This window comes from Nomascus leucogenys, chromosome 4, assembly GCF_006542625.1.
Source record: "Nomascus leucogenys isolate Asia chromosome 4, Asia_NLE_v1, whole genome shotgun sequence".
NCBI lineage: Eukaryota > Metazoa > Chordata > Mammalia > Primates > Hylobatidae > Nomascus > Nomascus leucogenys.
In genome coordinates, this window is record NC_044384.1 from 101745494 (window position 1) to 101760826 (window position 15333).

The window sequence follows — 15333 nt, forward strand, 5'->3', positions numbered from 1 at the left end:
TGGGCGGATCACCAGGTCAGGAGATCGAGACCATCCTGGCTAACACAGTGAAACCCTGTCTCTACTAAAAATACAAGAAGAAATTAGCCAGGCGTGGTGGCGGGCGCCTTTAGTCCCAGCTACTCGGGAGGCTGAGGCAGGAGAATGGCATGAACTGGGGAGGCAGAGCTTGCAGTTAGCCAAGATAGCGCCACTGCACTCCAGCCTGGGCGACAGAGCCAGACTCCATCTCAAAAAAGAAAGGAAAAGAAATGTAGGGCATTCCAGGCCGGGTGCTGGCTCACACCTGTAATCCCCAGGACTGTGGGAGGCCAAGGCAGGCAGATTGCTTGAGCCCAGGTGTTCGAGACCAGCCTAAGCAACATGGCAAAACCCTATTTCTACCAAAAAATACAAAAATTATCCACACATGGTGGCTCACGCCTGTGTTCCCAGCTACTCAGGAGGCTGAGGTAGGAGGATCGCTTGAGCCCAGATAGGCCTGGAAGCCCTGGCCACAACCCTGGTACTGTCAGGAGCAGCTTGCTCTTGGCCTGCACATGGGCAGACTCATCTCTCAGAGCCCACTCTGGCTTTTAGGATGGCTTTGGAATTACTGATCTATGAGATTTACACGTGGCCTGTGTGTTCTTGCGCAAGACTTAGACATGCCCTAGTTTCCTTGGCATTCAGCATCCTGGGCCTTGTGGTATTGCAGTGGTTGTTTTGGATTGCTTCTCTTAGTCTCAGTCTCAGAGGGGACCTCTGTGGATGCTACCGCAGGTTCCTGTTGAGGGCATGCAGCCTCTATATAGTTCTTCTGGCCCACTGTCTGACAAGGCAGCCTGTGCCTTTTCCTTCTGGGCTCTGACCCTTGCTGGGAACCATTACTCTTGATTGTCCTAGATGGGATTGGGGGCCTAGAAAATCCCTAAATTATCTCCCCAACCTTCTTTCTTTGGTTTTATTCTGTGTGCGGTGATGCTGTTGGCAGTGGTGCCCAACCCCCTATGTGCTCTGTGGTCCTTCAGGCTCAGTGCAGGAGTGGCCGCCAGGCCAGCTATCAGGATAGAGGCTCTGCTTCCCTGTCTGTTTGCAAGTGGAGCTTCTGCAAAAGATTCAATTAAAGAAAGAATTACATAACTTAAAGGTGACAAAAAGAAGAGGTTGAAAATTAGTTCTTTAGGCACACACATAAGAGCTGCCTGACTGGAGCTATGCCAAGTCCAGAGAGAATGATCTTGGACATAGACTGGCTGGCGCCACACAAATGCTACTGATGGTGATGCTATCTGTTTGGGACCACCCTTTTCATGAACTTTTTTGAACACCTACTTTATGCCATGCTTCCAGGGAAGAGTCATTTGCCCAAGGTTACACAGCTAGGAGGGGACAAGAGCTCAGTTATTCCCACCAGACTCTGTGTTCTGGGAGGCAGGCTCAGGTCTACTTTGCTCACACTAACACCAGCGCCTCCTGGGCCCCTGGCCTGCCTGCAGTGTTTGCCCCATGAGTCTCTGCCCTTCTAGTCCATCCAGCTAGATCCCTCTTTCTTAAAGGATTGGTACCTGGAATGGATCCCCTGTTGGGTGAACTGTATGTTGCCTGACAAGTGAGGATCCTTCAGCCTGCCATTGAAGGACCCTAGAGGCCAAATAAGCCTTGCTACCAGCCTCGGTGAGCCACCCAGCTAGCTCTGTTACCACTGACATTCACTTGTGGCCACCTCCACCTAGGCCTGGGGCTGTGGAAGGACAAGGAGATCTGGCTGAATCTATCCTGGCCATTACATGGGCACTGAGAGTTGTCGTGTCTATAGTTGTTTTTAATTGTTAAGACAACTCCTTGTGCCAAATTCAAAAGGTACAAAAGGATATTTAGAGAAAAGCAGGGCTGCAGCCTGAAGACAAGCCTGTTGCCTGTGTCTCACTTCTTTCTCTGCAAACACCTAGGTATTCAAAAAGAACTATTGGTCAGCTCAGTTAATTTTTATTTTTATTTAGTTTTAGTTTGAGTTTTTTGAGACAGTCTCACTCTGTTGCCTACACTGGAGTGCAGTGTTGTGGTCACGGCTTGCTGCAGCCTTGACTTGCTGGGTTTATGTGATCCTCTCACGTCAGTCTCTCCAGTAGCCGGGATTACAGGCGCATCCACCATGCCTGGCTAGTTTTTAAAATTTTTTGTAGAGACAGGGTCTCACTTTGTTGCCCCAGCTAGTGAACTACTGAGGTCAAGTGATCCTCCCTCTTTGGCCTCCAATCTTTGCTAAGATTACAGGAGTGAGCCACTGGATACAGGATGCAGAGTTGTTTCAACTCCCAGATCCAAATCCAGCACTTCTTAACTGTAGTAACATTGGGCAAGCTCCTTAAGCTCTCAGTGTCAGTTCTTTCATCTATAAAGCTAGCCTGACAAGAACACCTGCCTCATAGAGGCGTGATCAAGATTAGGTAACTTAATCCACAGAAACTTCTTAGCATGATACGCTGACACTGAATAACTGTTAGCTGCTGTTATCAGTTTGTTTAATTATTTACATTTTATGTACATTTTCTAAAAGACCAGGCTGGACCTGGTGGCTCATGCCTGTAATTCCAACATTTTGGGAGGCTGAAGTGGGAGGATTGCTTGAGCCTAGTAGTTTGAGACCAGCCAAGGCAACATGAAAAGACCTTGTCTCTATAAAAAATACAAAAATTAGGCTGGGCATGGTGGCTCACACCAGTAATCCCAGCACTTTGGGAGGCTGAGGCAGGCAGATCACAAGGTCAGGAGTTCAAGAACAACCTGGCCGAGATGGTGAAACCTTGTCTCTACTAAAAACACAAAAAATAGCTGGATGTGCTGGCAGTTGCCTGTAATCCCAGCTACTTGCGAGGCTGAGGCAGGAGAATTGCTTCAACCCAGGAGGCAGAGGTTGCAGTGAGCTGAGATCGCACCACTGCACTCTAGCCTGGGTGAGGAGCAAGACTCCATCTCAAAAAAAAAAAAAAAAAAAAAAAAATAGGCAGGTGCAGTGGCATGTGCTTGTAGTCCCAGCTATTCAGGAGGCTGAGGTGGGAGGATGGCTTAAGCCCAGGAGGCAGAGGTTGCAGTGAGCCAAGGTCATGCCACTGCTCTCCAGCCTGGGCAAGAGAGCCAGACCTGTTTCAGAAAAGAAAGGCCGGGCACGGTGGCTCACACATGTAATCCCAGCACTTTGGGAGGCCGAGGCAGGCGGATCACTTGAGGTCGGGAGTTCGAGACCAGCCTGACCTACACAGAGAAACCCCATCTCTACTAAAAATACAAAATTAGCCAGGTGCATGCCTGTAATCCCAGATACCACGGGAGGCTGAGGCAGGAGAATCTCTTGAACCTGGGAGGCAGAGGTTGCGGTGAGCCGAGATCACACCATTGCACTCCAGCCAGGGCAACAACAGCGAAACTCCGTCTCAAAAAAAAAAAGAAGAAGAAAAGAAAATTAGCTGGCTGTGGCATGTGCTACTGGGAAGGCTGAGATGGGAGGATTGCTTGAGCCCAAGTCAAGGCTGCAGTGAGTTGTGTTGGTGCCATTGTACTCCAGCCTTGGCAACAGAGTGAGACCCCGTCTCAACAACAACAATCTGCCAAGAGGGGCAGATCACTTGAGGTCAGGAGTTCGAGACCAGCCTGGCCAACATGGTGAAACCCCGACTATACCAAAAAATACAAAAATTAGCCACTCATGATGGTGCACGCCTGTAGTCCCAGCTACTTGGGAGGCTAAGGCACGAGTATTACTTGAACCCCGGAGGTGGAGGCTGCAGTGAGCCAAAATTATGCCATTGCACTCCAGCCTGGGCAGCAGAGTGAGACCCTGTCTCAAAAAAAAAAAAAAAAAAAAAAAAAAAAGACTAGAAGGAAATACACTAACGTATGAACAGTGAAAGATCCTGAATGGTAGGAAAATCTTGATATTTCTTTCTACTTTTCTGTGCTTTCGAAGTTTTTTTTTTTTACAATGAATATGTCTTCCTTTTATAATCAGAAAAGGAACAGTATATATATTTTTGAAAGGAATTCTCAGAATCCATTTTCTAGAGATTTGAGTTAGTGGAGTCCTGATAAAGGACACTTTCCTGTACTTACTACCACTGTTGATTATGCCTGTGACCCTGCCAAAAAGCCATCGATGTTGCATTTGTTTGCCCCATAGGAGAGCCCAAAGGATGGCTACTGACATGCAGAGGAAGAGAAGCAGCGAATACCCTGATGGCACATTGACTCCTTCTGATGGACAGAGTGTGGAGAGAGCTGAGAGCCCCACACCAGGAATGGCCCAGGGAATGGAGCCAGGTATGGGCAAGTGTACAGCCTCAGCCAGCTGCCAACCAGAGCAGTCTCCAGGGGGAATTAGGATTCCCAACCACTTTTTCCTTTCCACTTATTCATGCATTTGTCAGTCACTCATTGGATATTTGTCAGGTTCTGGGGATAAGGCAAGAGGCCAGGCTCATTCTGCATCTGGCTTTCCTCTCCACTTCATGTTATGCTGCTCACCCTGAGCTTTCTGGCTGCCATTGTGGGCTCTTCTTCTGTTCCCTGTGTCTACAGCACACATCCCCGGCTCCTTCTCCCCTCCTCATGATTTAGGCCTGCTCTGACCATGCTCTGTATAGCACACTAATTATTTCATAATTTTATCTCTTTATGCACATATTGCTCATCTCTCTCTTTCACAAGATTGTGAACACTTTGAGCGCAGGGCAGTTATATCCCCAGTGCCTGGTACAGGGCTGAATTCGTAAGAGAGACTCAAAGTGTATCTGTTAAACTATTTTGTCAAAAAATCAATAAAGGAAGACTGACCTGGTCCCTGCCCTGAGGCAGTCACAGGTTGTGGCACCATTATAGTGGGGTCAGTCAGGAACTATGGCCTGAGTAGGGTAGGGGAGCTTTCTCCCAGAGAGAGAGATTCATTGAGTATGGGCGGTGCTCCAGACACAGGGTGAGGTGCTGCGTTCCTGCACCTTACTGGGTACCATTGTAGTTGGGGAGAAGGACAATAACTGGCAAGTGCCACAAGAGAAATCAAAGAGGGATATATAGAGTGCCTGGGGTTGGAGATCAGTAACTAACATCTTCCCTGAGAGCTTAAGTGTGACAATTAGCCAGCCACTTGGGGAGGTAGGAGACAGCCGACAGCAGGTGTGGAGCTCCTGAGGCAGGTGGGAGTGTGTTGAAAGTGTCTGAGAGCAGATGGATGTAGGCCAGTGTGACCAAGATGGGCAAGGGAGTGGGGTGGGAGATGGGAATGAGAGGTAGGCAGATACCAGCCACCACTGCTGCCATGAGTGGTTTGTGTCTTCTTTCCATTACGATGGGAGGAGACTGGTGGGCTGTAAGTTGCAGAGAAGCATCATCCATGGCAGACAGTGGCAGAAGGGAACAGTGGCTTGACCCTAACAAGACAGGCAATCATGCTGGAGTGACCACGTTAGGCACCTTGCTGGTAGGAGTGTCTGCCACTAGCTACCCCTCTAAGCACCAGTGCTTTTGGCCTGCAGGTGCGGGGCAGGAGGGTGCCATGTTCGTCCATGCCCGTTCCTACGAGGACCTGACTGAGTCAGAGGATGGGGCAGCTTCTGGGGACAGCCACAAGGAGGGTGCCAGGGGTCCCCCGCCGCTGCCTACAGACATGCGCCAGATCAGCCAGGACTTTAGCGAGCTAAGCACCCAGCTGACGGGTGTGGCCCGGGACCTGCAGGAGGAGATGCTGCCAGGAAGCTCTGAGGATTGGCTGGAACCCCCAGGGGCAGTTGGGCGACCAGCCACAGAGCCCCCCAGGGAGGGCACAGCCGAGGGGGATGAGGAGGATGCCACGGAGGCATGGCGCCTGCACCAGAAGCATGTCTTTGTGCTGAGTGAGGCAGGGAAGCCTGTGTACTCCCGCTATGGGTCTGAGGAGGCACTTTCCAGCACTATGGGTGTTATGGTAGCCCTGGTGTCCTTCCTGGAGGCAGACAAGAACGCCATCCGCTCCATCCATGCAGGTGAGCCACCTGGAGAGGGAATGGGGCGGGCTCCCCTGGCCAAGGTTCATTCATAGCCGGTTTTGGAGCCCTGCAGACCAGAGGGCTGGGATGTGCTGTGTGACTGAGGGTAAGTCCCTCTACCTCTCTGAGCTTCAAGGTCCTCACCTGAACAGAGGATAACAACACTGCTGGCCTCATGGGGCTGCGGTGAGGACCAAAGGTGCCTCTGACATGGGCTTTGCCTTTGGAGAGAGTGAGAATCTCCCTGGGGAGGCAACAACAACAACAACAACAATAACAACAACAAAATAAATATATATATATATATATATTTATGTATCTCCCAGGTCCTGAGCTCCACCCAGCCAGCCCTTGCCAGTTGACTTAGCACTTAGCATAAGAATGTGTGTTTCAGAGGGAGCTAGTCTTTGAAGCAAGTGGCAGGGGTAGGCCCTGAGCCCTCAGGGAGAAGGAGCAATGAGTTTTTATCCTGAACATCCTTAAACCCCAACTGTGCGCAGAGCTCTGAGCGAGGAAAGGATGGGGAAAGCGAAAGAGCTGCGCTGGAAGGCGGTGTTCGGAGGGAGCTGCGGCTGAGGCTGACATCCCTCTTTCCTGTCCCGCCCTCAGATGGCTACAAGGTAGTATTCGTGCGCCGGAGCCCGCTGGTGCTAGTGGCGGTGGCTCGCACGCGGCAGTCGGCACAAGAGCTGGCGCAGGAGCTGCTCTACATCTACTACCAGATCCTAAGCCTTCTTACTGGTGCGCAGCTGAGCCACATCTTCCAGCAGAAGCAGAACTATGACCTGCGGCGCCTACTCTCGGGCTCAGAGCGCATCACCGACAACCTGCTGCAGCTCATGGCACGAGACCCCAGCTTCCTGATGGGGGCGGCGCGGTGCCTGCCCCTGGCGGCGGCCGTGCGCGACACTGTGAGTGCCAGCCTGCAGCAGGCGCGTGCGCGCAGCCTGGTCTTCTCCATCCTGCTGGCCCACAACCAGCTTGTGGCACTCGTGCGCCGAAAGGACCAATTTCTGCACCCCATCGACCTGCACCTGCTCTTCAACCTCATTAGTTCCTCCTCGTCTTTCCGCGAGGGCGAGGCCTGGACGCCCGTGTGCCTGCCCAAATTCAACGCAGCCGGCTTCTTCCACGCACACATCTCTTACCTAGAGCCTGACACCGACCTCTGCCTGCTGCTTGTCTCCACTGACCGTGAGGACTTCTTTGCAGTCTCTGACTGCCGCCGCCGCTTCCAGGAGCGCCTTCGCAAGCGCGGAGCCCACTTGGCCCTGCGAGAGGCACTGCGCACACCCTACTACAGCGTTGCCCAAGTGGGCATCCCTGACCTGCGTCACTTCCTCTATAAGTCAAAGAGCTCGGGACTCTTCACCAGGTGAGGGAGGGCCTTGAGGGCACTGCTGTAGCGGGACAGGGACATGTGGAGTCGGGAGGCTGTTTGGTCCTGAGCTCTGAGATGTAGCCCTGAAGCTGCCCCCACCTTTGGAAGCAGACCAGTGTGCTAGGTCTGTTTTACTCTGGCACCAGAGACCCAGACTCTCCATCACCCCATAAGCCTACCCCTCTCTACTTTATTAACCAGAAGGCCTGGAAATGCCCAATATACCCAGAGAAGGAAACTGGAACAGAGGTCTCCGGGGTCCCTTGCCCTGGAGCAACTCTACTTTAGGGGTCATTTTGGTCCAGCTCAGGAAGCACAGCCCTCTACTCCCTCCCCCAGCAGAGGGGCTGGGAAGATATGGCCTCCCTTTGTCCCTTTTGGCCCACAGGATTCCTAGCTCACCTTTCCTTTACTCCAGATCTGTCTCTCTGTTTTGGACATCTAAACTCAACCTGGCCTCTCCAAAGAGGGGTCACCAAAGACACTATGAGCTTAGGGGGTGAGAGGGGACACAGCTCTAGTCTCAGTGGGCCCAGCCCTGTCCTGGGGTGCCTGCTGTAGTGGGGAGACAATGCCCTGTCCTAAGGGAGCATCTGGAGGGTAGGACATATGATAGAGTCTTCCTGGATAGGAATAGGTGTTTCTAAATCTCTAGAGAAGACAATGGAAGTCATTCCTTTGCAAACCCACTCCCTCCACCCCGTCTGCAGCCCTGAGATTGAGGCCCCGTACACCAGTGAAGAGGAGCAGGAGCGGCTGCTGGGCCTCTACCAGTACCTGCACAGCCGTGCCCACAATGCCTCTCGCCCACTCAAGACCATTTACTACACGGGCCCCAACGAGAACCTCCTGGCCTGGGTAAGGCAGCCCTGGGATGGTCTGGGCTTCATGGAGGTCCTAGGTATGGGCCATGAGGGGCATCTAACCTAGATGACGACCCTTTGCCCCTTCTCCAGGTGACAGGCGCCTTTGAGCTCTACATGTGTTACAGCCCCCTGGGGACCAAGGCGTCAGCCGTCAGTGCCATCCATAAGCTGATGCGCTGGATCCGCAAAGAGGAAGACCGCCTCTTCATTCTCACGCCCCTCACCTATTGATGGGAATGTGTGCGGGCTCAGCCTTCCTGGGCACGCTGGGTGTGGGAAGCCATAGAAGCCTCCAGATGGGGGCTGGCCTCTCTTGCCCAGCCAGCGGGCAGGGACTGTGGGTTGGTGAGTGCATTAAAGTGCTTTGGGGAAGACACTTGTCAAGCCCTGTCACTTGTCCCTTCACCCATCCACCCTTACTCACATACAGACACTGGATCCTCCTCCCTAGCTCCTGCACAGGGGCACAGGCACATTTGAGCCCCTCTCCTCCCTCCCTTGCACCAGCATGAGGCCACACACATTCTCAGTTGGATCTTGGGCTGGGGCCGTTTTGGTTCAGTTGAAGTCCTACCATATGTAAAAGGTTTTCAGGCACCCTACTGCCCTACCCTACCCCCACCCCCATATTCAGTCTGAACTTCTGCTGTCTGCCTCTCTTATCACTCCTGGGAGGGGCCCCCGGCTGCATGCCAGAAAAGACTACCCAACCACCTTCAGAGCCCTCGCTGTGGCTCTGTTTAATGGGTTGCTGTAGTTCAGCAGGAGCTGAGCTGAGTAAGATACAGATGGTCAAAATGGGAGGAGTCTGAGCCCTGGTACTGGATGGAGCCCCTGGTGAGGCAACCCAGTCTTCAGCTGAAATTCAGAATCCAGTCTCCCTTTAGCTGCAGGCCTCTGAGGAAACTGTCCCTGCTCAGGCCTTCCCATGAAGGGCTGTATGCCTCAGTTCTCCTACCTCAGCCAGTGCATTCCTCCAAATGGTCCTCAAGAGTGAGCTGAGGGTCTGAGAGAAGGCCCAGTTGACCCTCTAAGGCAGAAGTGGGCCTGCCATTATAAGAGCTAATACTACTACGTGCACTCGGCCCTCCTTAGTCACCCTAGTCCCTGGCATGGCATAGGCAGACCTGCATGGGGCACCATGGATATCCAGGAGGCTTGGCAGTGAAAGCCCAGCCCCATTTACTCTACCACAGGACCCAGGGCACGGTGCAGAGAGCTTCCACTTTGCTGCCGGGGGATCTTCTAGTTCTGGCCCCAGGGAGCACAAGGCCTAGGAAGTACTTATTGGAAAAAACTGTCCTCTGAATGTGGTCTTCAGACTGTCAGAATCACCCTCATGCAGTTTCTGAGAGTTGGGCCAGTATTTTCTGCTACTAAAATCAAGCCATGTTGAAGAATGAGCCTGTGTGGGTGGCAGGGACCCAGGGTACACTGGAACATTGTATTTATTGTCCCAGAAAATGGCAGCACAGCCCCTGCCCTTGGCCCCACCGTGGCTCACATTGGAATGGGCATGGCAGCAGGCTACCAGCCCAGATTCCAAAGCCTCTGGGGAGCAGCCATAGGCTTGGTGGGTGCTGTTCACCCTGCACACATGCCCTGGGTCTCTTTTATGCCTGTTTTCTGCTTTTGTTCCTCCCCTGCTCCTAGTAAGAACACCAAACCACTGCCTCTGGGGCCTGGGTGATGCCAGGCCAGCTGTCCCTGATTGTTACTGGCATTCTGGTCAACAGTGAGCCCCTAAGTGCCTCTTTTGGTTGCCCTGACTCTTATAGGTTTCTCAGCTTCTCTGTAGTTCAGCATATATTCTGGGGAGATCATAGTTAGATAAATGTGTGTACCTAGGACTATAGGCACCTAGGAGTGTGGGGTGTACCTGCTTGGAGATCAGGGGTGGGAAGACAGGCAAATAGGGAAGGTGTTCCTAGTGGAGGAGCCAGCATGTGCAAAGGGAAGGACCTGGTAAGAACCTAGTACAGGCCTGGCTTGGTGGCTCACGCCTGTAATCCCAACACTTTGGGAGGCCAAGGATTGTGTATCACTGGAAGTCAGGAGTTCGAGACCAGCCTGGCCAACATGATGAAACCCTGTCTCTACTAAAAATACGAAAATTAGCTGAGTATGGTGGCATGCGCCTGTAGTCCCAGCTACTCAGGAGGCTGAGGCAGGAGAATGGCATGAACCCAGGAGGCGGAGCTTGCATGAGCCGAGATCATGCCACTGCACTCCAGCCTGGGCAACAGAGCGAGACTCCATCTCAAAAAAAAAAAAAAAAAAAAAAAAGAACCTAATATAACTTGTTTGCAGTGAAGCTGGAGTGGTCCACACAAGGGCTGGGGTTCTCAAACTCCAGGTAACCTGCAGTGTGATGTGGTCAAATTGCAGTTAGAGAGACTCTCTTGCCACTGCTAAGGTGATCTTGGGATTAGAGAAAGAGGCTAGACCTAGTCCTCTAGAACAGTGTTCAGAGGGGACTGAGAGCTCAAGGAAGGAAAAGTGGCTAGCATTCCTTCAAGGTGTCAGGTGCTAGGGCAGTCGAGCAGGTTCTTAGCCAGCTATGGGCCAGGCCTCATGAGTTTAGCTTGGGGGTGCCCTTGTACTTGGCACTTAAGAGTCCCATTAGCTGACCTCCCCCACAAACCTTGACTGCTCCCTCCTACAGAGGCGGCAGATGGCAAGAGGGGGAAGGGGTGCTCCTGTGTACCCCCGCTGTTGAGAACCAAGGCTGCCATACAGGGGACCTCAGCCTGCGGACAGCCATTAGCGTGGCCACACGGTGGCAGCAGAGAACTAACAGATGGTTGCTGCAACCCCACCCCCAAAAAAGGGTGGGTGGGGTGATCTAAGAGGGCTTGTGAAGTCTTCTCCCAACCCCCAGAGATCCCTCTGAAAGTCTGGAGGTGGGATTTGGGTCACCAGAACCCCTGTCTGTGCGCCAGGCTGAGAATGTTTCATTTTAGTTTTGCCTTGCCTATCTTTAGATGTGTTGACTGTGGAATGCAGGAACCACGCCACGGTTTTCTCTGGGCGTTTATTCATTTCCTGGCCAATTCTGCTTTGGAAAAGGAGTGTCTTTTATGTCACCTCAGGGCACAGTATCAACCCTGCACTGGGTGTGGCCACCCCCAGTTCCATTTCCTCTTTCAGTCTTCAGGTGCTCATGGGGCTCCAGGCTGGAAGGAGGGGGAGTCCTGCACTAGGGATGGAGGAAGTGAAGTATCCAGAGTAAACTGTGCTGGGGTGGGTGTAGCACTGGGTCTGTGGGACCCAGGAGAGGGGCCTGGCAAAGTCTGGATCAAAAAGGCTTCCTGGAGGAGGTGCCATTTAGGTGGCAAAAGGAGGAAAAGGAAAGAGTGCTCCTGGAAGGAGGAACAGAACTTACAAAGGTCAGGTTAGGAAGGGGAGGCAGGCACAGAAGTATGGACTGAAAGGGGAGTGGGGAGATATAGCTCCCCAAGCCAGGCTAAATCCTGTTGGGCTGAGGGCTCCTCTCTCCCCCAGTCTCCTTATCTACAGCCTTGGGGCCCATAGTTCACAGCCCAGACCCACCCTGTGGACCTTCCCTTTCTTCTAGGGTCCAGGCCCATCTAGCTGAGGGGGCTGTCAGGCTAAGGTTGTCCCCCAGGGGCCTCAGTCTAGTGTTGAGGGACCAGTTACCAAGGGGCAGCTGCTGAGATCCAGGTGTGGGACTAGGCTCCCCCACCCCCACTCCTCATAAACAGAAGAGAGAACTCTGGGAAATCACCTAGTCGGAACTACATTTTCTTTCTTTTTTCTTTTTTGGAGATGGAGTCTTACTCTGTCACTCAGGCTGGAGTGCAGTGGCACAATCTCAGCTCACTGCAACCTCCACCCCCTAAATTCAAGCTATTCTCCTGCCTCAGCCTCCCTAGTAGCTGGGATTACATGCACCCGCCACCACGCCTGGCTAATTTTTGTTTTTAGTGGAGATGGTTTCACCATGTTGGCCAGATCTGTCTGTTCACCATGTTGGTCTTGAACTCCTGACCTCAAGTGATCCACCTGCCTCGGCCTCCCAAAGTGCTGGGATTACAGGCGTGAGCCACCATGCCCGGTCACATATTTTATTTTAAAAACATTTTTAGCAGTTTTTTTGTTTTGTTGAGTTTTGTTATGTTGCCCAGGCTGGTCTTGAACTCCTAGCCTCAAGCGATCCTCCTGCCTTGGCCTCTCAAAGGAGTGCTAGGATTACAGGCATGAGCCACGGTGCCCAGCCCAGAACTACATTCTCATTGAAGAGAATAAGATCCAGCAAGGCCTACAGAGCATGTTGGAAGTGTCCTGAGAGCCAAAGCCCATGATTCCTCCATATCGGGGGGCACTGGGCAGAGCCAGGAAGGAAGGGGGAGTCCCTAAGGCCCATATTGTGGATTGTAACTCTATTATACAGCTTCCATATACTGAGGCTGCAGAGGAGGTACCAGAATTAGGGTTGGGCCTCCACTTATGTGCCTCTCTGACTCTGAGGTCCAGTCAGCAAGGCCAGATCCCATCCTAAGACCCTTATGGCCCTGGGAGAGCAGGGCATAACACACCTTCCTCTGACACCATCTTGTTGCTGATAGCTCAGGAGAAGCACATGGAAGAATGGTCCCGGCCGGGCGCGGTGGCTCACACCTGTAATCCCAACAGTTTGGGAGGCTGAGGCGGGCGGATCACCTGAGGTCAGGAGTTTGAGACCAGCCTGGCCAACATGGTGAAACCCGTCTCTACTAAAAATACAAAATTAGCCGGGTGTGGTGGTGGGCACCTGTAATCCCAGCTATTCAGGAGGTTGAGACAGGAGGAGGTTGAGGCTGGAGAATCGCTTGAACCTGGGAGGCGGAGTTTGCAGTGAGCTGAGATCGCGCCACTGCAATCCAGCCTGGGCCACAGAGCAAGGCTCCTTCTCAAAAAAAAAAAAAAAAAAAAAAAAGAACAGTCCTTTCCCACAAAGGGTGGCGCCCCCCATAACCCCCATAACATCTCTTGTTAAGTGCCCCACATCTCCCCTCTGCCCCTCTGGTCTTCCACACAATCCTGGTCTCTGTTCTCCACATGGTGGGCCCCCAGGCCACCTCTGGGCACCAGCCACTGAGGGTGTTGCTACTAAGTGCAAACTAGTTCCACTGCAAGCAAAGAGCCCAGGGTCCTGCCCCCTTCTCGCTTCGAACCAGTCGGTAGTGGAGGGATGGGATGGGACGGCTCAGACCGGCTCAACTCTCTCCAGGCCACACCATGCTGAGAAAAAGGCGCCAAGACGCCAGGAGAAGGTACACGAGCCAGGCTTCCAAGGGCCGGAAGAGTCGGATGGGCGGAGGGCCTAGGCTAGGCCACGCCTCCCTCGCGGCCCCGCCCTCACGGCCCGACTCCGCCCGCCCAGCCCGGCGCCCTCGGGTCGGCTGAGCGCTAAGCGCCAGTGTGCAGCGGCGGCTGGGGCGGCAGGTGAGGCGGCTGGGGCATTGCTGTCCGTGCGTCCGCAGGCGTCAGGTGCTCAGACCCGAGGGCCGGGAAGGGATTTGGGTGACACAGGAACCTGGGGCGGGGGTCTGCTATCTTGGGGCTGTCGGGACCGCTGCTTAAAGTTGGCCCAGTCCAGACCTCGAGTCGGGCCCCCAGCCAGGCCCACGCCCAGGCCCCAGGTCCAGGCCCAGGCCCCGTAGGGATCCCCTAGGGTCCCAGCTCGCCTCGATGGAGCTCCTCCCGCCGCTGCCTCAGTCCTTCCTGTTGCTGCTGCTGTTGCCTGCCAAGCCCGCGGCGGGCGAGGACTGGCAGTGCCCGCACACCCCCTACGCGGCCTCTCGCGACTTTGACGTGAAGTACGTGGTGCCCAGCTTCTCCGCCGGAGGCCTGGTACAGGCCATGGTGACCTACGAGGGCGACAGAAATGAGAGTGCTGTGTTTGTAGCCATACGCAATCGCCTGCACGTGCTTGGGCCTGACCTGAAGTCTGTCCAGAGCCTGGCCACGGGCCCTGCTGGGGACCCTGGCTGCCAGACGTGTGCAGCCTGTGGCCCAGGCCCCCATGGCCCTCCCGGTGACACAGACACAAAGGTGCTGGTGCTGGAGCCCGCGCTGCCTGCGCTGATCAGTTGTGGCTCCAGCCTGCAGGGCCGCTGCTTCCTGCATGACCTAGAGCCCCAAGGGACAGCCGTGCATCTGGCGGGGCCAGCCTGCCTCTTCTCAGCCCACCGTAACCGGCCCGATGACTGCCCCGACTGTGTGGCCAGCCCACTGGGCACCCGTGTGACTGTGGTTGAGCAAGGCCAGGCCTCCTATTTCTACGTGGCATCCTCACTGGACGCAGCCGTGGCTGCCAGCTTCAGCCCACGCTCAGTGTCTATCAGGCGTCTCAAGGCCGACGCCTCGGGATTCGCACCGGGTTTTGTGGCATTGTCAGTGCTGCCCAAGCATCTTGTCTCCTACAGTATTGAATACGTGCACAGCTTCCACACGGGAGCCTTTGTCTATTTCCTGACTGTACAGCCGGCCAGCGTGACAGATGCTCCTAGTGCCCTGCACACACGCCTGGCACGGCTTAGCGCCACTGAGCCAGAGTTGGGTGACTATCGGGAGCTGGTCCTCGACTGCAGATTTGCTCCAAAACGCAGGCGCCGGGGGGCCCCAGAGGGCGGACAGCCCTACCCTGTGCTGCGGGTGGCCCACTCCGCTCCAGTGGGTGCCCAACTTGCCACTGAGCTGAGCATCGCTGAGGGCCAGGAAGTGCTATTTGGGGTCTTTGTGGCTGGCAAGGATGGTGGTCCTGGCATGGGCCCCAACTCTGTCGTCTGTGCCTTCCCCATTGACCTGCTGGACACACTAATTGATGAGGGTGTGGAGCGCTGTTGTGAATCCCCAGTCCATCCAGGCCTCCGGCGAGGCCTGGACTTCTTCCAGTCGCCCAGTTTTTGCCCCAACCCGGTAAGCTGAAAGAAGGGGCCCTTACTTGTGAGCTGCATGCACATGGCTGAACACAGGCTGCTTCTCTTCCGTCGCTGAGGGGATCTGGGAGGGGGAGGGCAGGCAGAAAGAAGCATTCTCTCTCACCCAGTTCCTAAGTGCTGGAGTGGTGTGAGAAAGCAGCCAG

General features: G+C 54.1%; 2 protein-coding genes across 12 annotated transcripts in view; both read left to right on the forward strand.

Moving 5' to 3' along the window:
* Window positions 1–8619, forward strand: part of MON1A (MON1 homolog A, secretory trafficking associated) — a 22381-nt gene extending 13762 nt beyond the window's left edge. The window contains exons 2-6 of one of the 2 annotated variants that reach the window (XM_003257086.4): window positions 4157–4296; window positions 5508–5993; window positions 6606–7371; window positions 8088–8235; window positions 8334–8619. In XM_003257086.4, the coding sequence (XP_003257134.3) occupies window positions 4157–4296; window positions 5508–5993; window positions 6606–7371; window positions 8088–8235; window positions 8334–8474 (1681 nt within the window). In that variant the 3' untranslated portion in view covers window positions 8475–8619. The remainder of the gene's footprint in view (window positions 1–4156; window positions 4297–5507; window positions 5994–6605; window positions 7372–8087; window positions 8236–8333) is intronic. The other variant, XM_003257087.4, reaches the window with a different exon arrangement.
* MST1R (macrophage stimulating 1 receptor) overlaps window positions 8517–15333 on the forward strand; it is a 21972-nt gene continuing 15155 nt past the window's right edge. For all 10 annotated transcript variants that reach the window (XR_004029756.1, XM_030811749.1, XM_030811751.1 and 7 more), the window contains exons 1-2: window positions 8517–8588; window positions 13477–15167. Coding sequence is in view for 9 of the 10 variants with exons in the window: in XM_030811749.1 (XP_030667609.1) it covers window positions 13938–15167 (1230 nt within the window). In the remaining variant the exon portion in view is untranslated. The remainder of the gene's footprint in view (window positions 8589–13476; window positions 15168–15333) is intronic.